We start from the raw sequence: 27,629 nt of genomic DNA, 5'->3' as shown, positions 1-27,629 counted from the left end.
TCAGCAGCAGACACTTCTACTGCTAAAGGGTACCTTAAGAAAGAGCACACACAAGCAACAATGCTTGCATAGCTCACAACACTAACATTAAACACACATAATATTAATAATGAAAGCAATATATAATGGCTCATTTGCAATCTTTCTAGACAACAAAGGCTAGCCATCTATTTTAAAAATGAAGTGCAGAGTAGTGCAAACATCTTTTGTAATAATAAATTAAAGCATGTGCAAATAGCCAACGCACTGACCTGATTAGCTGTTGCAGCAACGCTAAATACAATGAGTCAACGGGTTCACATAAGGTAGACACCTATTGAGACTTCCCTCTTAAGGACAGGAGGCATGAATGATTCAGAGCTACCTGAGTACTGATTTAAAAGCCTTTACATTAGTTCCCTGTCAGGTTTTGTAAGGATTTTCAAAAGGCACACAAGTAATACACCATCAGGGCAGCCCCTGAGATGCTTTGGCACAAATTCATTTCATTTGTTTTTATTTTTATTTATAGATGCAGGACAAAAACTTTATCTTTTGAGCCTTTGGAGCAGTCAGAAAACACGTGATACCAACCTAAAAGTGCCAATTAACCCTCTCCAGGCAGACGTTGCAGATTAGCAACAGTTAAGAACTAACAAACTGATTACCCCACATACATATTTTATGAGTTTCTTTTACTCAGAAGTACCACTGGACTAGTATGAAAGCAAACTTTCTCCAAGTCCATGACAAACTCCTCCAGGGACAATCAAGTTGTTGAAGGTGAGTCAGAGCGGCCCCAGAGAGGCACACTGACCCCAGTTGATCCCTCCTTGCCCACTTCCCTCCTCACATGGGGGTGATCCTTTGGGGCAGCGTGCGTCAGCTCTGCCTGCTCTGGCTCTCCTGGCCTAGATGCTGGCTCCTATGTCACGTCTGAGCGAGGTAACCTACATCTAGTAGTCCTGACAGGGCTGTGGTGTGCAGTCTCCCGGGGCCACGCTACACTAACTGCCTGTTTCTAAATAAAGAATTGAGTTAATACTGGCAGAAAGAGAACAGGCAGCGGGAGGGAGGTGGAGGGAGAGTGAAGATGCCTGGGACCATGTTAATCTTTAATACTGAAAGGAGAACAAATATAACTCTTCCAAATCCAGCAGCACCAGCACCACCCCTCCCCTCAGCTGGAAGCACGGGCTATGTTAAAGGCACGCTCACTTCGTAAAGGCGAGGAAGTAGCGTGTGCTATTCACAGCCTGGCAAATGTACGGGAATACAGTGTGGCAACATGAAATGAGAGTGAAAACCCGATAAGGGTGTGGTGAACTCGGAGGTTCAAAGAAGCTTTTGCAGTTGATTCACATCATGCAGGCTCTGGGGCAGTGAAGGTGTGTTACTAATAGTGAGGCTGCTGGATCATGTCAGGATCGTGCTGATCTGTGGTTCACTGTTTTAGCATGTCTGACGCCGACTGTTGTCTGCTAAATCTGGGAGTTACTGTTGCTCACGTTCTAGTGCGTTTGCTGTGAATTTTGCTATGGAGGCAGCGTAAAAGCCACATCTCAACTGTAAAATCCCGCCTTAGTGAGTAAGATACTAAGATTTTAAGCTCTCAAATTTAGAATCTGTTCTTCAGGACAAAAAGAAGATGATGTCTGAATTAGAGAGTGAAAGATGGGAATTACAGGGAAAAGAGAATGGGGAGAATTAAGAGATAGAGACTGGCATTAGAGATGAAGTATGCTAATGGAATATTCAGAGAGAGCATTCACAGTAATCTGCCTGATAAAAGGAATGTGGATAATCCAAAAAGGCAGGAGGACTTTAAAGAGCGCTGGAAATTAACCAGGTCACTGAAAAAGAAGGAGGCGCGACGGAGATGGAGACAGTGAAGGAGATTTCTGTTGAGTTGTAATGCGTATCTACTGGCTCTCAGTCCAATTTACTTGGATCAGTATTTCTTTACTTGTGTTTATGTTCTTTTGTTCTTGCACTGGTTTTGATTATTTATTACCATGATTTCCTTCCTCATTGTTAAACACGGCCGTCTCCACATCCACAGTATTGTAAGGCTCCATCTCACAGTAGAATTAGATCTTGTGTGTTCCAAGATTAGTTTACCACAACTTGGCTTGTGGTGACGAGGCCTAAACACGGTGATGCTTGCTTCTGTAATTAAGTTCTCTTGTCAGCCAAATGACTGAGAAGACTGCAGGACTCATTGTAGTCTTTAAATGATGCGCCTACATTTAACTCAAAGGGCAGCTTGTGCTAAGGGAAAGAAGCTTTGTTTATTGTTCTCATCCCACCACAGGCCTCACTCAGAGAAACACTATAAATTGGGGCTAAAGCAAATTGTTCAACGCGACACCGAGAAATGGACCGAAGCTGAAAAATCAGATGACTCTCATTGCTACAGGCGGGCTGTAAAAAATACTTAAAGACGCCTGAGGATCACTGACGACACTTCAGCTCAGAAAGGATTGCTGTGTGCAAAAACATGGCTGCCTGCTGGTGGTGCTTTGTTGCAATCCAACGGGATTCGGGGCTATGATTTAAATAATGAGATTGACAAAAGGGGGAGGCAAATGAGTAATCAGGAGCAAAGCAGCCGTGCAGGCAGACATCTTCCCTGCAGCACAGACGGCCATCTACGGTGGAGACGAGCTTCCTTCTCCAAAGACAAGCAGATAAATTAAAGTATGATGCTGTGATAATTAAAGAGGCAAGATAACCCCTCCATTAAATGAACCTGATCAGAGCTCTGCTCCTTAGAGCGCTTGTTCCTTTAATAAGGTGTTTTTATTTAAGACAAAGGTTGCAGTAGGGTAGCCCTAAGCAATGCAGGTGTTACACTGCTCTGCAGCAGGAAATGAGCACCTTGAGGCTCTATGATTCATAACCTGGATGAAATTTCATCTAAACCTTATCTAAATGCGAATCGAAGAGAATGATGACTGCAGGCAGGGTACTACACTTCAGTTTATGTGAGGGATGTGTGCGACTTCTCGGCATACTTAGTTGGTTAAATGAAAGCACAGGATCAGATACATGTCAGATCTGACATGTTATCCAGTCACTCACCACTACTCACCGCTGCAGCTCTCACACTCTCTGAGGGGAAGTTACAAACAAGTAAGGTGGAAGCTAACACAGACGACAGCTTGATGGTTCTGCAGTACTTTGATCCACGGATCAGCTGTTGTACTTCACGCAGGCTGCGTCACAGCAAAGTGCCATATAAGCACTCGACTACATTTTTCTGTGCTCACGTGTGGATGTGACTGGCGGTGCTAGCTGTAAATGATTTATGCACGCTTCAAAGTGCCACACATCTCGTCTTGTGTTGACAATGTTTAACACGTCTGTTAGATTTTGCTCAATTCTGGTGGATTTCTATTTTCTTACTTGACTAGTTTCCTCTTGTTTAACCCTTTATCACAGAAGTATCATACAGGACATCTGGCCTCATTTTATAACTCTGGCTGAAAAAAAAAAAGCTTCTCTTATACCCCAACAATCCTGTAAAGCTCAACTTCTCCCCAAATAGTTTTTTTCTACCTTAAACAGTAACGGCATTAGGGTCATTTATAGAGTGCTCGTAAAATCTCCAGTGGATGACCTGTTTAACCAGGATGCAGGGTGGATAAAAACATATCACCTCTCTAGTCTTTGAAATGTTTGACTAAAAACTGCAGTGTTTGAAGAACTGCCACATGTCTTTATCATGAGTGGAACACCCACAAACAAGTCTGCCTCACATTCAATCATACTCTGTCCCTCCCTCCGATTACTAAATCCATTTAGTAATTGGCTCTGCGGCTGCTCCCTAATAACATCATGGCAGCGGGACTCTGCTTCGTGGAGTGGTTGGCCACACCCGTGGCACGAGGGAAGATTTACAGCCTGCGCCGTGCGTTGTTTGTCTTCATATCGGACTGCTGAACACTGTGTGGGACGAGCTGCTGCTTACCACACAAACCGGTGTTGGACCGTTACATCAGCAGTAATTTGTTAGATGACGAGGAGGGCTGCATTCAATCCCCTCCAATAAAAATGTATCATCCCTGAGGGACCATCAGCGAGGAAAACACCATGACTAATGTGGGAACATGGGCAGCTGAGTGGGCAGCATAAAGGTGATGAAAAAAAGATCCTGATAGCTCAAAGGCTACCACATCTACTTCTCTGAGTGCATTTATATAGCACTGAATGCCCTTGATCTGTCCTCTGATTTCCAACAGGGCAATTTCTTTCTTTTTGCTTGAAGCAGAGTTACCCTCTGCTCCTTCCTCCTTTCTCCACCTCTGTGCCTCTTTCTCAAACACTCATTTGCTGCATGTAGAGCCCTAACAAGACATGCATCTCTGGCAGCAGTGACGGGAGCTCATCAGTGACGTATGCGATCGCTTAGCGTCCATACTCCACCGCCACCATTTTTGTCTTCACGTCACTACGCCGCAGCTAGAGACGGCAGAGCAAGCGGGAGAACCCGGCTCGGCGTCACGTGACCGTGTACTACGTGTCCAGCGAGCACGCACGTACGCCTCCCTTCCCCCCACCTTTAAGTCCACATCATACACAGCAATATATCGGCAAATGAACACATGCTCTGCATTCTAATGACATGCTGTTTCTCCAGTGCAATCATCCGTGCACACACAAAAGCACCTATAAGGGGAATGCACAGTGTGCTGCAGTCTCCTATTGGGCAGTTTTCATGCTAGACGCCAGCACTCAAGTCTCAATGCAAAACAAGACAGAGGCAAGAAATTGGTAAATATTCATGCACACAACTTGGGACATAAGCTACTAGCACACACACTGCTGCATGTGTAGGTAATATAATGTTCAAAGATCCAACAGTGATTTCCACTTCCTGTGTTTTGACACAAATATTTTCCCTCACATGCTACATGCTGTATGCAATCAGCATCAAACAGCAGGTGCACATATAACACGTACACACAATTTAATGAGTGTCCAGACACAACACCTTTATGAAAAACAGAGACATGCACATACTATAAAGTGAGCAGGTAGCTATACTCATGCACACTGCAAACATGCTTAACAAGTTTAAGCTTGATGCTGGTAATGTACTGCTGACACAACAGGCTTCATCTTCATTTGACAAAGCCATCTTTCTGTTAACTTTAAGAGTGCGATTACGAGGTTAAAGAGAACAGAAAGGATGAGTTACAAGAAAGAGTCCCTGCTGTATTTAATGTAACTCAATTTAGCAAAAAAACCCAAACCCTCCAGCTCAATAGAGAAAGAAAACATTTATAAGTGGCCTCAAATTACATAGATTAATGTCACTCTGTGAACCAGCATTTGCTGTTTGTCTGATAAGTGAAATCTGCTTTGGACGGAATTAAATCAACTGAGCCTTTAGAGTAACACTGCATAAATTGAGAGCCCCAATGTGTTTGAGTGTGTGTGCGGCAGCAACAGGAGGAGGAGGGTGCGTCTGGTGTGGCAGTTAATGTGTCTGTTGAGCTCTCCCCCACTCTGCCGATGGTAGGCCTGAATTACGGAGTGAGTGAGGTAGGAAAAGGGCAAAATCTAATTAAAGCTGAAATTTATGGCCCTGTCAAAGCACGTCACATTTACTAAAGCAGACATGCACATACACACACTTAACAAAGCATGCCCACAAGGGTACAAGGGGCTGTCAGAAGAGCCAATCGTGACTAATAGTTATACTTCTCTCATGGGGATTCATGGAGATTTACTGCAGGAGGAGGCTTCTCTGGACTACACATCCAATGTATGAGCACATGCACCAATAGCACTGAATATTGCATGTTATAGATGCCTATAATTACAACCTCAGCTCAGTCTTTTGAACAAAGTGTTCACGTTACCTACTCAGGCTATTAGCTAAAGATTTAGCTTGGCATGCTTACAAATAATAATAATGATAATAATGATAATAATAACAGAGAATGTGTTAAGATTTCAATGTAAAACATGGATATTGACATGGATTGACATGAAGACTGACACAAGTCACGCTGGATAATAAATGGATTTCACCCTGCCAGCTCTGCGGTACAAAGCCTTTGTAAAGACTGATGGAGGCGAAGTGGGAACAGAGCAGCCTTTAAATGTTTGAAATGGCAAATCTGGCCTCAAACCGTGACATGGTTGATGTGTGTGGAGGTGGGGCGGTTAGCTAATAATGCTGTGCTGGATTAATGTAACAATATCCACCCTCTATAATGCTAATTGTGTGACACAGACTGAACAGCGGATGTCTGCAAAAGCACTATGGTTGACAGGAAAGAGTGAAACGGGTGAGTTTATTTCCACTTCCAATCTCTTGCAGTGAGTCATTGGTAACCTTACCTTTACAAAGCAACGAATTAGCACTTGCTGACGTGAGTGTACCTGAGATATCAGCTTAACAGATACATTTTTTTTTAAATTTCTTTCAACTGGAACAGGAGGCTAATAACACTGATTAGCTAACCTGTTACTAAATTCAAGCAAAATTCAATTTTAGAAAAGCAAAAAAAAATGATTTTAGCCATTAAATGAAATTTTAAAAAGTAAAGAAGAGGCGGGATACGTGCAACTGTGTTGCGAGTCTTGATAATGCATCGTTCGCCCATAGTTTGGGCACTTTACAGTGTCCCCGCTAGCAACACACAATCCCACAATAATCTGAGAAGGATCGGGCAGTGTAAGCGAGTAAATAAAAATCCAGCATCTAATAATCATCAGTCAGTGCCCAATAATTAATAAATGTTAAATTCATAGTTAATTCACTTTTACTATTACCAATCAATAAAATGATAATAAGTCAGTTAATCTATTTAACTAGTTCATGTAATAAGAAATGTAATTCTATATAATGTTATGTTTGGTGCCCAATAAAAGGAGGGAACGACAAGATTCAGATTACTTTGGGACATATAACGTTGTCTGTGCTGTGTATTGATATACTCTGTGTTTGTTGTTGGTTTGTGATAAAGGTTTCATTATTCATCAGTGAGCCTGACCTCACACCGAGGCCACGAAACACTAGCTGGTTAGTCAAAGCTGCTGGCGTGTTAGAGATACCCACAAGGCGTTAGTCCTGTGATCAGTGTGTCAATTTCCTGTTTATTATTCATGGGGTATATAGAGTGTTACAGATTTCTAAAGCTAATGTAAAATTATTATTACATGTTTTAAAGTGTTATGTGATGCACAACTAAAACACCTGCGAGTGAGTTTCATCTGCATAGATAAATTGCTGATTAAACACTGGTAATGAACTAACTAGTGAATACAGCCCTAACCCTGATAGTGCTCATGTGTGTTTAATGGTTTTATATTTCCAAGGAGTGGAGACTGATGCACAATGGTGGGACGTGACGGAGCCAGTCGGTATAACAGAAATGAAATCATCAGAGCAGTTCATAAACACTGCACATGAGTAAATTGCACCGCAATATAGATTATCAAAGTGCCCTTGTGTAACTCGTTTTAATAAGATGTTTGTACATCAACCATTGCATAAAGCTGTAATCTGAGTGTAATCTCCTCAATCCAACTGTTACCCGTGGCACAGGGAGAGTGAGAGAATGGACGGGGGTGGGGGTGGGGAGGATCTAAAACACTTTGCGGGTCAGGTGGGAGAAAGTGGTTGACAAACCAGTGTGTGCTGGGAAGGAAAATGTTAGTATAGTGAATAGTATTAATACAATATATAACATACTGTCAGTGATTTAATAGGGAAGAGAACAGGGGAGCTAGCTACAAACAAAATCGAGCTTTCCTCGGTCATATAAGGACCATCTTCGGGAGCGGGTATAGCTCACCGTAAGACTATTATGGCTCTGCACTTTCTCCCAGCTTTCTTGTCTTCCCTCTGCTGTCCAATATAAAGAAAAGGCTTTAAAAAGGCTGTCTTCCATTCTGTTACAGCAGCAGATGTGTGTCTGAAAAGCATTTTTAATGTCAGCAATTATGATATTTGACAGTGTTTATAATTCCTTAATTTGGTATTGAAGAAACGTAATAAAGAGATTTATCTGGATCATTCAGGTAAGGAAATCCAATGAAGTTGATTCTGTTCATCTGGAAGTTGAGTTAACAGACCCTTCTGCTGTTGAGGAAGTAGCTTAGCTGGTCTTTCTTGTTATTAACCTTTCTAAATATACTGTTACCACCGTCATGCTAGCACAAAGTTGCAAAAAGCAGTGGGCTAGCTTAGCCTAGCCTAAAGAATATGAGAAAGAAACATCTAACCCTGACCTGATCTAATGCTTTCTAAGCCCACTAAGCACTTTGTGTCTAGTTTGAACTCTTTTAAGATGCTATTTTTGGACACTTGCTTTTTGGGTGGATTAAAAACATGTTATAACAAGATGCTGTAATTAGTGAGCTTCAGAGGAGTTAGTGGCCAAGAATGGTTATTACCTCTAAACTGAGCTAGGCTAGCTATTTCCTTTTTTTTAAATTTGATATCTTTCCAATTTATTATTTTCTAAAATGTCCAACTTTTAGCATCTTCCTGGGAATGCTTACATGGTCGATCTCTCAGAGGCTATTTGTTTACTCCAAATAATGCAATCTCTTTGAGATGGTGTTTCGAACTCAACAATGGGTCTACACACAGACATACCAACAAGATGACATAACACGACAGGGAAAAAAAGGAGGCTTTGCATGAACAAAACAAACAAAGTCAAAGACGAGGCAGAAGGATCAGCTATTCAAAGAGCAGCTTGAGTCCCAAAGGCTCCTCTGCCTGATCATGATCATCGCGGCGTCAGACAAAGGCCTCCTTCAGCCTCCTCTCTTGGTCTGTTGCCAAGTCACCTCAGGATTCGGCACCATGCATACAGCATGACTCAGGTGAGGAACACATGTTGATCTGATTTCCACATAAACATAGTGTCACAGCACACACTGCCACACAGAAAGAGCAAAAAAACCCAAACAAAAACCAAAAAAACCCAGAAAAATATCTTGTTCTTCGTTTCATCTTCCCAACGCTCATCCTCCACTCTCTAAATCCCTCCCCAAACTTGTTTTATTAATAATGCTGTATAATGATGAAAGCCTGCAAGGCATTACTCTAAGGCTTGTTCTGACATTGCCTTGTTGCTGGCCTACTTATGCCCGGCCCCTGTGAGCCTGTATGTGGGGGACCATTGTCCCCGATTCCCCCAGGGTGCTCTTTCTTAAACAGCGCCCTCTTTGAACCTGTAGCCAAGTGAAAGCCTTTTGAACTAACTGCTTCTCACTTGGCACTGAAGAGATTTGTAGTGCTTAGCTCAGTCCCTGCAACTTTTGTCATTTGCATTTGCAGCTGTTCTGAAGCAAATTTTGAAATTTGGTAGCAGTTTTCAAAAGGAAGAAAAGAACACTGAACATTTTTGCCTGGAGGAGTCTGCGTCTGCGTTATAGATAGCAGCCTGTGTTATCTACAAACGCACAGAAAGTATCTTTGTGCGTGCTTGTATGTGTAAACAGATTCACACACTTGAGCACGGCTGAGGCTTCAGTCCAACGCAAATGTCACACCTACCTGGTTGTCTTGGAAACGGGGGGCTTATCGGGTTTGGGTGAGGCAACAGAGCCGGGCTTGGTGGAAGTTGCAGAGGCAGGCTTGGGAGCTGGAGACAGGACAGAAGAGCAGAGGAGGGGAAAAAGGCAAAAAAAAAAAAAGACAGCAGTGTAAAACAATAAGAACATTATTATATGCTGTAGTAAAGAAGTATATAATAATAATTTTCCTCAGATATAGGTCAGGCAGAGAGCTTTTATCCAGTGTGTCACAAGGATCTAGGGCAAAAACATTTATAGTTTAGCAGGAGTCACTGTAGCATGTCTAATATGTGAGCTGAATTCATCTGATGAGCAGCTATATGCATATCATCACATTACAATGAACACTCCTCATTAGAGCTTTGAAAACATTTGCTAGAATGCTAGAATTATATTTGTCTTTTCACGCTGATCTTGATGACATTTTCACCAACCTGGGGGCTTTTTAGCAGCTGCTGCAGCGGTATTGGATTTGACACCATTAGCATTTGTAGATGGGGTCTTTTTGGCTGCTGTCGTTCCGGTGGTTGACTTTGCGCCGTTGGTGGCAGGAGCGGCCCCCGTGGCTTTCTTCTCAGACACTTTAGCCGATGTTTTGGAGGCTGGGGCGCCGGCAGTTCCTGTTGGTTTTTTCGACGAAGCTGAGGTCAGGGTGCTCTTTTTGTCCGCTGCAGGCGTGGTCTTCTTAGCAACACCGTTGGTCTGAGGTTTGGACACACCGTTTGAGACGCGGCTCTGCGATGTGTTGGGCCGTGAGCCGGTTGTAGCCTTGGTTTGAGTGGTGTTGCCGGGTTTCGTCTTGGTCGCGGTCTTGTTGGTACTCTTGGCTTTGGGGTCTCCCGAGGTCTTGTTGTTGGTCTTGGCAGCTGGGGTTTCCTTGGCCTGGTCTCCCTGTGTTTTTTCCTGATCTCCTTCACCCCCCAGCTGCTGTGGCATCACCTCTTCCACCCCGCTGGCTGCCTGATTGGGCTCCCCGGGTGGTGCGCCATCATTCACGGGATTGGATTCCAATGTTTCCATTGGCTCCAGCGCTGCCGTGGCAACCCCATCCGGCTTCATCTCCCCTCGAATGGCCGTGGTCTGACACTGCAAGGCAGGGCTGACTGGGGTAAGTTGCGCGGGACAGCCACAGGTCAAGATGCGTTCTGCAGATGTTAAGGGTTAGTCTGGAAGGAGAGAATACACAGAGAAGCTCAGTTAGTCAGCAGCAAGACCAGACATGAAAAGCAGTTCTCACTGCTATCAATAGATGGAGGCCCAGGAATGTTGGTACCCTCAGGAATCAGATAAAGGATAAGCTTATATCTTCTAAAAGCTTCAGCACCACACATTCAGAAATACTTTTACATAAGTATCAGAGAGGTGGAATAAAACTGTAAATGTGCAGAAATAGAACAGTATGTCTCATTAAAGTATATAAGGGGGGACTAAACTTCTACAGAATATGAAAAACAGACAAAATTAGTACCAACTAATAGCAAAATGTGCGTGAAGTCTCAGGAGTTATAGAGGGAAGGACAGAACAACATGTTTACTGCAGAAACAACACATTCTACTTATAGCCTTCATTCATTTCAAAAGCAGCTGCACTGCAGTTGCAAACGGTCCCCTCTGTGGCACGAAAAAGCTCAGTGACACACTTGGCCAGTGTTGCTGTGATGGTTTTTTTCTTATTGCAAAAGACATCAAAGTCACTAGTGTGGAAGACTAGTTTTCTAGGATAGTAAATTTAAGGGAGTGCAAAAAAAAGTTTATCATGCAGATTTGCATGCACACACACACAAATGTACAAGCCACCTGTAATAAATGTTAAGACAGGCAGCTTTTATAATGGAAGAGGAAAGTCAACACAGCCTGCTTCCCGCTACCAGGCTAAAATGGTTATAAAAAGAAAAGTAGCACGAGGTGGGAGAAAGACTTGGATGTGTTTGCTAACTGGGTCAAGGCAAGTACAATAAACCCAATAAGCCCAAAGGCAGGCGGCAGTTTGACTGATGGTATGCAAACAGAGCAGTCAAAGACATAAATGAACATGAAGCATATGAGGCCTGAAAAAGGTCACAATCTACAATAAAATAGGTCCACATATCTAGTTTTTCCCCAGCTACTTTTGCGGGGAAGGATCAGCAGAAAAGGACAGACCTTCACAAGTTTAAGAGGAGCGGGGTGGGTTGGGAAAAGCAGGAAACTGGCCTGCTGAAGTTTACAAACAGAGCAAGGAGCCGGCTGCGAGGAAGGCTAAGCAGTGAGACAAACGCTTAGGCAATACAGAGGCCAGCCCAGAGGAAGAGGCTTGGCCTGTAGAGCATGGGAACAAAAAGAGAAGGTGGGAGAGAGAAAGGGAGAAAAGAGATGGGGAGAAAAGAAAAAAAACGCAAGACAAAATGAGATCACTATTGGCTTATGTTTGCTGGTATGACGTTAGGACCCAGACATCAGTAGTCATCCCAGTTTCCACTGATCTAAACTTGTATGCGCACACTCACTCTCCTATTTCGAGACGAGAGGACAGACTTCATCTTTATGCCGATGGCTTCCTGGAAACAATTCCCTCACTCACTTCATCTTTCCTTCCCTCATCTTCGCTCATCCACTACTCATCCCCTAAACTCAATCTCAAATGTCAAAAGGCCTTCTTTCTTTCTCTATTGATCCTTCCTTTCTCCCAACCATACCCCCCATCCACCCACTCCCCTTCAATTTCCTTCCTCCCCCCAACTGCTCCCTCTCTCCCTCCATCCCCTCTGTTCTCTGTTTGGTTTTGCACAGATGGCCGGAGCAGCTGAGCAAGGCCAGAGGGGGAAGGAGAAAAGGATCCGTGTATCCCAAACAACACATAAGAACAGATACACACAGCTAGTGCAACAGGCCACTGCTCAAAACAAGCAAACAGGCTGAGAGGGAGCTGACGGGTAGCTGCTGGGAGGGACTCATGGTCACAGGAAGGTTTTTAAATGCCACGAAATGTGGGTGGTTGGTCACAGATTTTACCAGAAGGGCAGGGTGGGTGATGAACAGGGAACGGAGCGAGGTCTGAAGCAAAAGATTTGGGTTTCATCATCTGCACTTGTCTTATTCAACATTTTAGGAAAAACCCTAATCTGCTTTTTTGCCTAAGATTAGATTTTAGGGATGATTCATAAAAGTGGATGTGGATGTGCAGTATTCAAATGCCAGGCTAAGAGTTTTTGGGTTTTTTTTGCAAAGCTGACAGAGCAGACTGGCTGCAAGATCCAGCTAGATAGTCAGACAGGGAAAAAAAACCATTATGCTACAATGGCGGTTGGGGGACCAAGCCATGAACAACATATTTGCAAACGTGTGCAATAAACTTGTGATCTTGTTGCTTTAAAGACGGGGACCAGGCCTGTAACCACTCATAGTTGGCTTCCATCTTCAAAGTGACTTTGGTACGTCAAGATGGCAATAAGACAACAAAAAGACAGAAAAGTCAGTCTGCTATCAGTTTACAATTGAACAGAGTCAAGTGGACACAATCTGTTTGCAATAATATGGTGATAACTGTGTTAAATCAGCAAAAAATGCAAATCCTTTTCATCTGCATACACAATCTTTCTCATTTAAAACTTTTATTCAGACTCCAGCAAGAACTCTATAGATTAGAAACAGAAATCCCACCACAAATAGAGTCTGCATAAAAAATATATGTGCTTGGCAACCTTGCTTTATAGTCAGTGTACAACACAACAAGTTGCCAACCAGTTTCCAGCTGTTCCGCTCATAGACACAGACTGTGCCAAAACAGACTGCAATATGTTGTTAATATGTCTGTGTTAATAATTAAGTCAGGTGACCGGTGGAATTTCCTTACAAGCAAAAGTGGTGTTAGGGGCGTCAAACTGTAAACTTCTGGGCACCTAACATCAATTTTTTGAAGAAACAACCATCTGATGTTATTTATTCTAAACCCTGCTCCACCAGGTGAAAAGTGTGCTATAGTAATATAACGTGTGCTGCTAAGAGTAGCAAGACAATACACTTTGCACTGAACACTTCCACATTTTGTTCAACAACAAAACAAAACCTCATTCAAATTGTCCCACTTCTAACCTTGGGCAGTTCCTTTGTTAACAGAAAGCCATGTGATCAGCTTTGTATATCTAGAGTTTCATTACCCAAACGTCAAGGCTTCATTTCAGAGTTAGGTTCATGTGTAAGTACAGAGCTAAAGTAGTCACAGCTAGTTTAGATATATCTGACAAAACAGCCAGACATATGTTTAATGTTTAAGTCTTCAGGTAATGACATCAGGTTCTTTATTAAATTGTTATATGTGAGCAGTTATTTTAGACCATTTTATTTTCAATTTCAGATTGTAGGTGACCTACAACATGAGAAACTACACAAAGAATCAGCAAGAAAACACTCCCTAGTAACAATTTTAGTAACAAAGTAACAAAATATTTGTTTAAAAAAAAGTAAAAGACAAAAGCCCGTTTATACAAAAATCAGTTCAATTCAAATTGAGTTCTAGTCAGCCACCTCAAGGTATATTGGGAGGTAAAGATCCTAAATAATACAGAAAACATCCCAACACACAGATGACTTGCTATGAGCAAACACTTCCTGTTAAAACTCCCATAAAACAGGAAGTAACGTCCAACAGAACCAGAGTCAGGAAGGGTTACGATGCTCGGCCACTTGGGTTACGGTGAAGGAGAAATGACCCCAAGAATACAAATCAGCAAAAAACATCCAATCATAAGCTTAAAATGAGATCCAGACCGATACATCCTTAGGCGAATATCAGCCTACTAAAAGATACTGATATCAGAATTTTTCACCTACAAAATCGGTGAAGATATTTTCTCCAAAATATAGTCAGGCTCTAATTAAAAGTGTCACTCTTGGCCCACTAATGACAGATGAGAAATATATAAAACATAAAGGGACAGAAGAAACATATTGTAAAAACAATAAGCCACAATGCAGGATCTTGACACTCTGATCCCTTTAGCATTTTATTCAAACTCACCACACTGGTACTCCTTAATCTTTAATACAAATCTGGAATAGCTATTAACACTGTGACCTAACGTGACACCAAAGTCAACCAGGAAATAAGACTGTATCTAATCACTACTCCCTCCTCTCTGTTTCTCAGACTCTGGTGTGCAGTTTATGTTTGGTTGCCGCTCTTCCCACAGCAGACTACAGCATCTGGCCATGATCTTCAATTCACTGCTCCTCTCCAAATTGTGTGTGCGTGTTATAGAGGGAGATAAATCCTGAGTGCATGTTCACAGCCACAGGAACATTTCTCTTTCTCCTGCAAGTTTCCAGATAGCTGTGAGATTGTACTTGTTCCTGGCTCTTTGGCTCATACACCCTTCCCTGCGTCATCAGGACCATCAGTCAATGGTAGGCATAAACAGGCTGGAAACTGAATGTATGTTTTTCCCCCCATTCGCTCTCAGAGAAACTGACGGAGTGAGGCATCCAGGCCACATTAATACACTATCGTGATTCCAGAAGCTAAATAAACAGAACTGAAGTTTAAGAGTTCATGTTTAGTTTGCTGCCAAAATGAAATTGCCTACTGGACCTTTAATACTCCAGTATCCTGTTAGTGTTTTGCTTTTTATTTGACCTGTCTTTTCATCAGCCTTTTCTTGCCACGTTCCTCCCCCTTAAACTCCTTGGCTTCCGTTTTTTCGGTTGTTTTTGGACTATTTTAAGAAATATGAACTCATTTATAAACTACAGTGTGCACTTTCCCATATTTAAGCCCTTGGGCTTAAACATTTCTGCTATACAGTCTTCCTCAATGTGTTCCAACAGCTTTACTATCCTAAATTTCAACCTTAATTAACGTGTCTCTTCCAACTGAAAGATCTTCATTGCACTAATGCTATTACAGGTTTTCATTAAGCCTAATTAAATTAAAAGCAGTTATAATTTTCCTGTTGCTGTGGGGGCAACATTTTAAAGGCTAAGCGTGATAAATGAGCCTTTTCAGACCTTGTAAAATAATGTTACAAAACACTGGACAGCTGTTTTCTACAAGCTGGGTATAATAGTTGATTTCCATTTGGTGTGGTCCTTTTTTTATTTATCTACGGAGGATCTTATTGAGAATGCCTCCTTTCCAACTTCATGCTTTACATTTCCTCCGATGACACACATTTGTACAGCTGTGAGGCATAATTCTGGCATTCTCCGAGCAGCCTTACTAAAGCAACTAGGAATTAATTTTTTTGTTTCACTGGCACTTTAACTATAGCAGCTGGAGATGGTTTTACATTCAGAGAGCTACAATGAGATTACAATAATCTCTCTTACATTATATAATGACGGACCTGCTTTTTTCCCTCCTGCAAACAGTGTAAGTCTTAAACCTATATCTTCTATGTTGAGTTTATCAGGTAGAGCATTCTCTAGGTAAAACTGCCCCTAACACTTGTGCTGCTGTGCCAAGAACCCACACCGTCTGTGAAATCTTACATAATACACAAGCAGGCATTTTTATCCCACATGGGACAGAATGTATTCAATGACCTGAGATGTAATGTCTTTAGATTTGAGACAGATGGCTTTGTCAGCTCCATTTCAAAACTGTTTCACATTAGGCACAGTGCACTGTGTGAAACGTTTACACCATAAAACAGTTAAATCTGAGGAGACTTTCTGGTCAAACTACCCCAGAAGAAGCAGCTGCACATTATCAGCTGCCCTGACCTTCCGTGGCCTGAGCAGCACACGAGTGCGGGCGAGGGATCTGCTGCAGAAGAACTACTTCCTTCACAAAGAGTGGGTTAGATCAGCTGCTGGCTGTGTCTAACTTTGTTTACATAAAAGGTTAATTTTTCTTATGTACCTATTTAAGGCATCCGTTACAATTGATAGTAATATATACCCAAGGGAGATTTTGTTATGTACACCTGTTCAGCTGCTGAGTAATCCAATCACATTGCAGCAACCAGCCGGCAGTTCTTTGGGTAAAAATGCCTCGTTGATGTCGGAGGTCAGAGGAGAATGGACAGACTGCTTTGAACTGACAGGAAGGCAGCAATAACTTAAATAACCACTTGTTACAAACAAGGTGTGCAGAAGAGCATCTCTGAACACATCGAGCTTTGAAGCAGATGTGCTACAGCAGCAGAAGACCACACCGGGTTAGAATATAACAGATTTAAACCAACAAATGCTCAAATGAAAAGACTAAACAAGGATGAGTCTTTTTAAGGGGTTAATTTAGCTGCTTGGCTTGTTGCACTTGTGACCCTTTTTTCTCATCAGTGCTGAAACAACAGCTCCTCTGAAGAAACAAATATGCAGTGAAGCAGGGATGTTAAATCCATTTTACACGGTGGGCCACATCCTGGCTGAACTCCCCTTTCTGTCAGTGTAAAGAAATCTAACTACACATTTAGCTGAGATGTCTTAATATAAGAAAAAGAAGTCATCTCAACAGTGTTTCTTAGTTTCTTGACATGAAAAGAAACAGTGCTGCAGTAAATGAAAGAAATGTGACTTCAGCTGTAAGAAATGAATGTGTAAAATTACAGAAAAAGATGAAGAGAAAGCTGAAAATGTCCTATTGGGGTTTTGTTTTTTTACAGTTAACCAAAAAAGGTTAAGAGTTAAGTTAACAGCTGCAGACAGAGGATGAACAGACATCTCCACCCTCTATGTCTGAGTGATTATCTCACAGCAAACATTAAATGTCCACCCTCTGTGTTTTCAGCATTGTTGACTTTGTAAAAATGTGATTGTCGGCCTCTGCAGTGGGTCATATGCTCGCAGCGTCCAAGCGGCGTCCTACACCGAATTCCTTGCGAGCCTCAATGATGAGCTGCGCAGTAACTGAGAACAAAAGAAAGCCACACAAATACAAAGACAAATGCACTGGTTCAAGCGTGGAATCAGCAAAGACCAAAAATGGACTCGTTTTTTTCCCTCCCTCCCATCGTCACCCTCACACACACACAGCTCACATTCTTTGTGTGATAACCATTCACTGGACGAGAGGCGGGGTCCACCCTGGCCGTCCATCACATACAGGCGGTGTGATAACCCCTGCGTCAGATTCATGGCCATGTTTAAAGTTCAGCTACTACAGTCCAAAATCCCTCATATGTGTACTGCGAGTGTGTGTATATATAAACACAGAATGTTGCCAACGCTGTTATCAGCTGGTGTTTTTGAAGCTGATCTCGTTTTTGGGGCCTTTATTTTCCTGTGTCTACACTCAGCCTCTTGCAAGTTTGCCTTCATGCAAACTGTGATATTTGTTTATGTTGTTTATTTGGGTTTTTTATTACACTTAATAAGCCTTAAGCTGATGATGGGCCAGCCAGTTCTGCAAGGTGAGATCATCCTCCTAGGCATCATCCCTTCCTAATTCCCACACTGGGACATAAACAAAACGTGTGTGCGAGGGTGTGCGTATATGTGTGTGTTCTCACTTGTGCGTGTATCCCAGCCACGCTACAGTGTTTAGGCCAAAGCTGTCAGTAACTGGAAGGCATCCAACTCTGCTGAGGGATCGAAGCTTTTCTGACTGTCTAGACACAAAAATGGCATTTGTGAATAATCAGGTCATCAGCATAGTTAAACGGAAACCCGGTATTCCAACCCCACCCCCCACCCCTATCTTTGTGCTTTTTTTCCATCGACTACGATCTACTACAGTGTGTATGTGTGTATATCAGCTGTGCTTATTGGGAACACAGCAGCTTACGTTTAAAGATTGAAGAGGGAAAGAGAGAGATGTTCTTAATCACAGCAGGGTTGCTTTGATTCATTATGCAGATTAAAATTAATAAGCTGCAGCGTCGGTTATAAGCTAAATGATAAGCGAATGTCATCTGTGCTCCAGCACTGTGGTCTGCCTTCACGCCTAATTGCAGACTTTTGGCCTTATTCTACACAAAAAGACTAAAATCAAAGTGTGACACCCCCACCCACCCCCTTCCCCATCCCACCTCCTTCCCCATCCCACCTTTACCAAAGCCGACCAACTGCCCGAGAGCGTGTATGAGTAGCTGTGGTGGAAAGACGAGTCTGCTTTCACAGTGCACAACTGTGCACGCACACATATGCATTCTGTGAGCCTTCTTCTCTCCTCGGGGTGTACTCTAAATAGTAGTCAAAGGGAGGGATTGTGGGGGGAGGAAGCAGTGATGGTGATGAGTGCAGTGGGGGTGGGGTAGGGGAGACAAGAGAAAAGATGCAAGAAGAAAAAGCGAGCTTGTGTGGATAATGTAGCACGCTGCTAATGCTGACACGCACTTGCCCGAGCTTGATCGAATCATTCGAGGCATAACTGATGTCTCTTTAAGAGGATAGATGGTTCAAGCTGTAATCTATGTGATTAATCAATATTTTAATTTATTTCATTTTTAGCATTTACTTTCTCTATGAAGATGAATATAATTTCAGTATCTTTGCTTTACGCCACTTACTTAACTTTATGTTTAGAACAGCCTAAAGAGCAGGAAGAGAACTATTAGTCAAAGATTTGGAGAAAGTAGAAAACAATCAATGAAATCTGCAGTTTTTATGTTTAGTAACTATTAAATTATTGTGAATTATGGTCTCAGCATTAACCAAAATAATCCTCAATGTGATTTTGGTGGCAAAGCAAAGCAGCTCTGGTGAGCAGTGAGAGGACGGGACATTGTTGGGTCAGGGCTAGTTTTTAATGAGCATGCGGTGGCCTTTGACCCTGGATTTGACCTGCTTTTATATCCATAAACTGTGAACACAAGATAAAGGAGAGTGGTGTGTGCTCTTTAACACCCCTCCTGCCTCTGCCCACTGCAGATTTACTGTTGAATTTATAAAATGAAGTAAATTCATATTCATATTTTCAATGATGCCACACAGTTTGGCTGTCAATCTAACGTTGTCTTCTGTTCTGCATTTCACATTCAATGGCATAAAAGCTCCAAACTTCTGTCTTCAAAGCGCGCAACTCTGCAGAGCTGCTTGAATAATTTACGGCTAACTTGCCTGCAGCCTCACTGCTCATGGGTGAGCGGGCTGATGCAGACTTGACGCAGCTTTACTTGTGACTGCGACCAGAAACTATCGAATGAGGTTGACCGTAGGCATGGAATTACGGTTACGTATAACTCCTGCTCTCTGAAAAAAACGAAGAGGGGGGAGAGAATGACACATTCAAGATGCCACACGCTGGCACGGTGCCTCAGATTGTCCATTCAACCTAGTCTAAATTACAACAAGTAGCCTCAGTCAGCTCTCCATCCCCAATCAGGAACACTGGCTCCATTTACTGGATTCATCTTTGAAATGGATATTTGCATGATCCTCCATAAAACCCATAAATGTCTTTCTAGCTTTTCCAAACTTTTTTAGAAAACATTTTTTATACCATTAAAAGTTATAGTGGTTCAAGAGACTTAGACTGTGTCTGTAGTAGAGTGTAGTTCTAAACTACAAATATGGAAAAAACAAATTTCCAATAATCAGCTGCCTCTCCAGTAAGCCTCTGATCCTGCAGGTGTACCACAGTCCAGGACTGCAGCTGGAGACAGCGGTCTCCGTTTTGCTCTGCAGTCTTGGTAAGCTCAGTGTAGGGACATGTGAACAAGTTCTCCACCTGCTGCAGGTTCTCTAATGGAGTGGCCTCTAAGCTCTTGAGGACTACCACTGCCACCTGCGGCACAGGACAATGCACTTGGAATCTGACCAGGGGAGACTATCTGGAGTGGCGCCTTGAATGACACAAAGGATCGCCACAACAGAGACTGCTCAGCCAAGAGGGGATAACTACTGGTTAGAAGCGAATGAAGATTCAAAATAAGAGCGTGGCCATTCTTTTGCTTGCAAGAAAAATACTAAAGTGAATCTGCAAATATATCTGGGCTTATATGTGTGGGTAAAACTGGTATATGTTTCTTTGTTGAAAAAAAAAATAATAATGCAAAATAAGAGGTAGAAGAACTCATTTATTAGTGGGATACAAATCACACCAGCCTTTATTTGAGTCCTCATAAGACAGGGATTCAATTGTGTACAAATAAAGCCCTGATACAGAATGTGGGTTTAAGATATGGAGAAGAGCAAATACATAGCAATGATGCTGAGGAGGCGCAGGGATGCACATCAGAGACATCTGACTGCTGAATGTTTCATCAACTCTCAGCCACATCTTGGCAGAGTACTAACAACAGCAGCATCAGTCACTGATCTAGAACCAGAGATGAGATATTTCCTTAATTATACACTAACAGGTACTCTACAGTATCCTTTATGACTATAACTCAGTTGGCACACGGAAGTTAAAGTTTATATCACTTCATCGCTGCAGCCACAGACTCACACCTGTGCCACTTAGTGGGCTGGTTTTGTTGCATGTGACTGCCTCTTCCGCAGCTTCAGCACTGAACATAATGGCTGGCAGCTCATCCATGAGATAAGAGACTGATTAATACCAAACAAATCCCCATGTGCATGATGAGGATGTGCATAAGGATGAAGGAAATAAACTGATAGGTATGTGATGTAGTGGCTGCGTGACACGCCGATAAATCCAGCTAGATGGCTGTGAGTGGCGCCGCTACCTTAATGCTAATCGCAGCCCCCCCCCCAAACACCCCTAACATGAGGTCAGGAAAACCGCCTCTGTCCCACACACAAATAAAGTGCAAACAAAGCCTGCCGCTCTCCATGGCATTCCCCACAGACCGTGGGAGGGATGAGTGAGCAGGGAGAGAGAGACAGAGTGAGGAGACAGCCAAACGGGAGGAGGGAGACACAGTGAGCTTCCAAAAAAGTCTTCTGCAAAGTGAGAAATCTGGCTGATAATGCAACTTTGTTTCTTTTTTAACTCCTCTCTTCTTTTAACATTTTTTGTATCCCCAAAACTCCAAAACTAGATCACATTATATGTGTTTTGATTGTGATTGTCCAGCTGGTTGTGGACATTACAGGCTCTCTAACCCTTTAATCTATTTACCAACCTGTCACAGAACAAATTTCTATCCTTTGCTGTCAGTGGTAAGTGCTTCAAATTTGACCCACTTAACATCTCCAACATTTAGTTCCCTTGTACCTGCTACAAGTTGCTGACTTTCATTAGCATTTCATGGCAGCACTCTTACTCTTTTCCTGTGTGCACACAAGATCCAAGAGAGCACTATTATGCATTTTCCTTTTGATCTCTACTACCTTAAGTCTGATTTATGTTGTAGCCTGGCATCTTTACGTTCCACTATCCTTTGATGATGTTTACACCCTTGCTAGGCATTAAAATATCTAGCATTTTTCCTCCCAGACATCACATGGAAAATGTACCCAAATGGATGGAAATACGATTAAAAGAGAAATATTTTAAGGACGTGGATGCCATCAGTTCTCCAGACCTACCTCTTATAGACGGCACGACCAAAGCAAACATAAACACCTATCGCCTTCTTTGCTCCTTGTCAAGTGAACTCCTTAATGGTGTATAGTATAGTCATTCCTACCGAATGATTTCCAGTTGTTCCCTGGGCTGCTCAGTAAGACAAAGTGAGGCATGAGAAATACCCTGCAAGTCTTTTTTCTACTTTTCTTGGCTGAGAGGGAGCAGCAGATTGTGTGACAGTCACCTGGATCACAGAAACATGTGATCAGAAAGGCTGGCACTAATCCTTAGGACTCTTCAGGGGCACTAAGATTTTACAATGTCATCAAGTCAGCAATTGAATTAAGAGTTTACAAGCCTATAAAAATATTTTGTTAATGTTGTAAATGTGATAAAAAAAATATAATAACAACTACTGAACAATTTTAAAGAAAAGGGTAAAGAATAATAATGCACCTAATATGTCCATGCTGTATAGTAAAAACCCCACCCACACACACCAAAGAAAAGAGATAAAACATATACACAGTATGCAAACACTTGAAGCCTTTGGTTCTCATAGTGTGGTGTGGTACAGGGAAACTCAGCACCCTGGGGACAGGAAGATTAACACATGACAGAGCTCATTAACCCTGGACAAAGAGAGATGCTAATCTTGAACAGTTAGCTTCAACTGTCCACAAACTGTCCACAGAAACAGAGAGGCGGGCAAGGAAGGCAGGCAAGAAAGAACAAGGAAGGAATATGAAGCAGTTAAAGGGGCTGTAGTATGTCCCAGAAAGTAGACAATACTGTGTGGAGCCAAGGCTAGAGGGGCAATCAGCCCCACAACAATAAGGGTGGAGACAGAGCCCAACTACAAACAACGGCCCCAATGGCGAAGGCCCTACTACAGTCTGGCTAAGCTCCACCGCCTGCAGGGGCAACCAGCAGGGCAGCGCAGAGCTCCACTGTGTGGATATCGATCGCACAGGAGAAAGTGGGGAGCCAAGCAGGCAACTCCACAGATGGCCAGGGCAGTGAAGGAGACAGAAACAGACAGAGGAAGTGCATTAGTGAGGCAGGTTCCTCTGATGCTGTTAGCGCTCCCCCCTGGGAGATAAGAGAGATGTTGATGACATGGTTTTAGAGAGGACAGCTTTAAAAAAAAAAAAAAAAAGAGGGGGGGGAATAATGACAGAGAAAGACACAGAGAGAGAGGGGGGACCTAACAGAGAATCTAAAGCTAATTTGTAACTTGAAGAGCTGCTGGATCATCTCCATAATGGGCTGTCTGCCCGCAAACAAGCTCCTCTCAGGGGGTAAATGAGATCAGGCCGGCCCAGGACCAGCTGGTGGCTTGGATCAATGACACCAGATAGAGCAGATACAGAGACAGGGGAAGAGACCAGAACCGAGGCATCTGGACAGAAGGGCAGAAACGCTGCTGCCCAAGAGGCTCTGGTGCTCTCTTGAGATTTACAGAGGGGGGACACGGACTTCCGCACGCAATGTACAACCGGAACGTCTCTGTCCTTAAGAGGATTATGCCGTCACGTTTTAAGTGGAACGTGGCACGTTCCAGATGGAATCTGATCTCTTGCAGGATGGCAGACAGGTTGCATGGTCGGGCTGATCAGCACCTACAAAATACATCCTTTTGAGAAGCACACATCTGGCCTTAAAACGGCACATCTGTCCAGGACAGAGACACTTATTTTAGCAATTCATAGGAAGTTGGTGATTTATGTTAAAGCAAAGAATGAAAAAGGCAAAGCAAGATTTATGTCAACAGGGTAAACTGATATGACTGAGAAATAAATTGGCTGTTACAGCTGCTTATGGTAAGCACCAGTGTCAGGCCCAAATGCCTATCATTCCTGTTGAGCCTGTGGTGAGGGTAGGCTGGCTAGACACTAATATAATCTTGACCAGTTTAGCCACAAACACACGGCAATGGCAATGTATGGATGACGCCATTGACTCCATTATCTCAGAGCAAAAATTGTTAGAGGAGATTGAATGACTGAATGAGGATAGAGCAACTATCAGTCTGGACCAATTTTTTAACTATATCGGTGACCAGATTGCACCAAAACGCAAAAAAAAAATAATCAAGGCACCACAAACACAATGTGCTATGACAAATCTGGTCTTGAAGCCTAGCAACAGGGCTGTGAACCATGTCCATTATCCAGCCTCCCACCAGAGGAATTCAGAGAGCCCAAACACAGCAAATTACTGCAGCTGCTGGCAAATACAGTCTCGAAACCACGTCGCCAGTTGCCAACTGCATGCCCTGACAACTGAGACGCCACCAACCGAGGCTGCTATCAAGGCCAGACGACAGCAAAGTTTATCTCTTCTTTGTCCTCACTGTGAAAATTCAATGCGGTGCCCGCGGCGGTTTCCTCAAACCTCTATCAGCCAGCAAACAAAAGGAAATGCAGCCAAACATACTGTTTCTGTTGGTGTTTTGATAATCTCCAAACAAGAAGCTATTGTGCAGCTGTTGCCATGGATTAAAAGAGAGCTGTGGGGCGATAGTGGTAATTTCTAATGAGGCCATAAAGTGCAAGGGCCATGGGTTCAGGCTGAAAAAAGCTCGATGACCAGAGGGCCAGTTTTGTCCTTGTCACTGCTGAGAAGTTCAGAGCTGGGGGGGCGTCATTCTGAGTCACACACCCACCAACACCAGGCCTTTGACTAAGGGCGAGCTGACACACAGGTCTATTAATGCAACAACCATCTCCCCCTCTCAAGACCGAGGCATGGGTCGAGAGGCCAGCTTAGGGCAAAATAGGTCATTAGAATTTAAATTGCCTTGAAACAAATGCTTATGAAAGAGCTTTTCTTTGAAAAAACTAAAACAGGTATGCATATTTCAGATATTTTAGGTATGTTTTGCACAGACAAATGCAGGGGGAGAGAAACAATTACTGCAGTTTCTCTCAGTGAATCTGCAAGACCTAAGAAAGCATTTATAACATCCTTTTTTTAAAGATATGAGCTACAATCATTAAGTTAACTAATGAATCTCATTACCACATGGTTCCTGTTAACGGGGCTCTAGTATTTATTTAGTTCATCAACTGTCTGAAAAAAGCTCTTTTAGCCATCTTCCCACTATCTTAAATGCAGATGTCTTTTGATTGGCTGCACCTGGCAAAACACAAGATGGGCGTGGTTTATTTGCCTGAGCATGACCATATTAGGAATACCTGCTCTCACTGACATCATACAAAGCCCAGAGTAGAAAAAACAGTCTGAGACATTGTGATTAGTTTTACATATGGTGATTTTATCATTTAAAACTTTGGTCAGGTTTATTTTAAAGTGATTAAGTAGAAATCTGAAGCAACTCTTCATTTCATTTAGTGGACACATAGTAGTAGTAGCTGTGCGGGCTATGGGAGACTATTTGAGACAGCGGCGGTTAGTCCTCGTGCACCGCTAACACTGTAGACACCCACACCCTTGATTCCAGCTCCAAAAGCAGACAAATGACAGAGGGATAAATGTTAATTTTCTAAAAGATGCAATACAAACAAAGACAGAGAAGATACAACTAGAAAGAAAGTAGAAAACTCCATCAGATTTTTCCTAATTACAATGATCGGCTTCATTGTTTAGCTTCTGACAAATCTCCCTCCACACACACACACAAACACAGTGCCTCTGGCAATAATCTCCACTCTCCAAGTAATAATCTTTCTGAAACATCTTAAATAACTTCATAAAGCTGAGTGTGGTTTTCAATGGCAGATAAATTTAATTTCACATGATTGCATTAGGCTGCATGTCTGTCCTCCATTTGCCTGTCTCATCCCACTGACTCCATGAGTCAGCCATTCTCTCATCCACGCACCAGAGAGAGCAAGGGGGGGCGGCAGACTCACCGATGGCTTAGCCCACCCCCTGACTTAAGAGTCCTGGAGGGTCTCCAAACCCCAAGCCTGAAAAGTGTCCGTATTAGTTGCCCTGGGATGGCGTTTCCTCACGGTCGATCGCTACTCATTATTTGACCAAGCCGTGCCCACCAAGGCCACAGAGCTCAAGACAATTTATGTCCCTTGTCTGAGCCACCGCTGGGGGAAAAGAATACACTTGTAGGCTGAGGATAAAGATTTTTAATGCTTGCATGTTTGCAGTTTATTAAACGCTCTTGGCAAGGCTTTGGGAACTGTCAGTGTTTTCTCCTCCCTATTGTTCAGCAGAGAGGGAGCTTAATCTGTCTTGCTGCACTCACTCACCCCCCCCAAACAAAAAAAAGGAGTCAGCGAGGGAGCCCCTCCAGCCTTATGCCACAATAGCTGATCACTTTTTGGAGACGAGGTGCTGGTGATTGTGGGGGAGTGACATTAATCACCTCTGATTACATGGCAGCATGAGACTGTGCACAAACTCTCTCTGAGATTTACACTCTCCCTGCAGGATCTGCGCAGAGATTTGCTTTAACATGCTCCAAATACGCCCAAAGTTGGTCTGTTGAATTAAAACGAAAGCTGCAAATTTATTAGCACGATATCTGCCAGCTTCTTTCCCCCCACTGAGACGGCTGAAACATTGCTCAGCAACTCACACTAGTTGGCTCATCACAGAACAATGGGCAACCGCGATGGAGGATGGAGAAGGAAGGAGAGGTCAGAAGAAGAGAAAGTTTAGAGGTTAAAAAGGTGGATAATACAGTCACACAGCGAGAGGAAACACTATGAAAATAAACAATAGCGTGGATTTAAAAGGCATTTAGCTTTTTTTTCCTTTTTTTTTCAGCTTTGGTCTAACAGGTCCTATGAGCACTTCAAGCTACCATGCAGCCTGCCACCGCCCCATCAAGCCCCTTTGCACGGGAATTAAAGTGACTGAAACGGAGCGGCTCGCCCTCAAAAATGATGAAGTGACACTAAAACAAACCCGTTTGTACATTTCCGACGCAAATATCCAGTCACACAAAGAGCAAGCCGGATTCCACTGCGCTGCTTAGCGTTAATGTGAAAACACGAGTAATAACACAGTAAGCAGAGCAGACACTCCGTAACGGACGGCAGACAGTCATTATAAATTGTGGCTTTTAACTAGCTAAACATGACTTACTGACTGACAATAGCATGCTAGCTAACGTTAAAGAAATCTCGACCTTACCGGTTAGTGCAGCGACGAGCTAGCAAAATCCTCTCCAGCTACGCCCAAGTGTTAGCCGGTACACCCAGCCTGGATCCTCGAGTCCGGCAAAAAATAACGACAGAAAGTGAGGATGGGAATTAAAAACGAAACCGGGAATGAGGGGCGGAAAATCGCGGGAGAGCTGAGCAAATAGAGCCGAGACGTTAGACAAAAAAAACTTCTAGGTCTCAAGCGCCGTTTTTCACAAGTGATGCGCGTTCCCTGAAAGGAAGAAAGGAGGAGAATGAGGCTTTGCTCCTCTCACACACACACACGATAGTAGACCGGTGAACGGATGGATGGACAGGCTGAGGAGAAGGCTGACGCCGCCTTCAGGTGCCCCTGGAAAAAGTGGGAATTGTGATAGGTTTCAGTATGAGAGACCCGCTATAAAAAATTAACTAAATCTGTTGACGTATCTAGAGCAATTAGTAATATTTGACTGATACTGATAATGCGAAGGGATCGTTGAATTTTTGTTTCGTTTTTTGCCGTTTTACCGTCAGTTAATGCTACTTAATAAAATGAATACCATTTACATGTCTCGAAGAACAATAAACTACACAAAGCTTCAGTTTGCAGCAGGTTAGCAGGTAGACCATTTTTGACGATGGGTAACAAA

At 43.0% G+C, this 27,629-nt stretch overlaps 1 protein-coding gene across 1 annotated transcript in view; it reads right to left on the bottom strand.

The window, feature by feature from the left end:
- Window positions 1-27,331, bottom strand: part of prr36b (proline rich 36b) — a 36,642-nt gene extending 9,311 nt beyond the window's left edge. Inside the window, exons 1-3 of the mRNA XM_006805063.3 lie at window positions 26,987-27,331; window positions 9,963-10,694; window positions 9,509-9,596 (exon numbers count right to left, since the gene is read on the bottom strand). Coding sequence (XP_006805126.3) covers window positions 9,509-9,596; window positions 9,963-10,587 — 713 coding nt within the window. The 5' untranslated portion in view covers window positions 10,588-10,694; window positions 26,987-27,331. The remainder of the gene's footprint in view (window positions 1-9,508; window positions 9,597-9,962; window positions 10,695-26,986) is intronic.
- Window positions 27,332-27,629: the final 298 nt, after the last annotated feature.

The sequence above is a fragment of the Neolamprologus brichardi genome, chromosome 4, assembly GCF_056152115.1.
Source record: "Neolamprologus brichardi isolate AB-2024 chromosome 4, ASM5615211v1, whole genome shotgun sequence".
Lineage (NCBI taxonomy): Eukaryota > Metazoa > Chordata > Actinopteri > Cichliformes > Cichlidae > Neolamprologus > Neolamprologus brichardi.
Note: the sequence above shows the minus strand (reverse complement) of the source record. Positions and strands in the feature narration are given on the sequence as shown.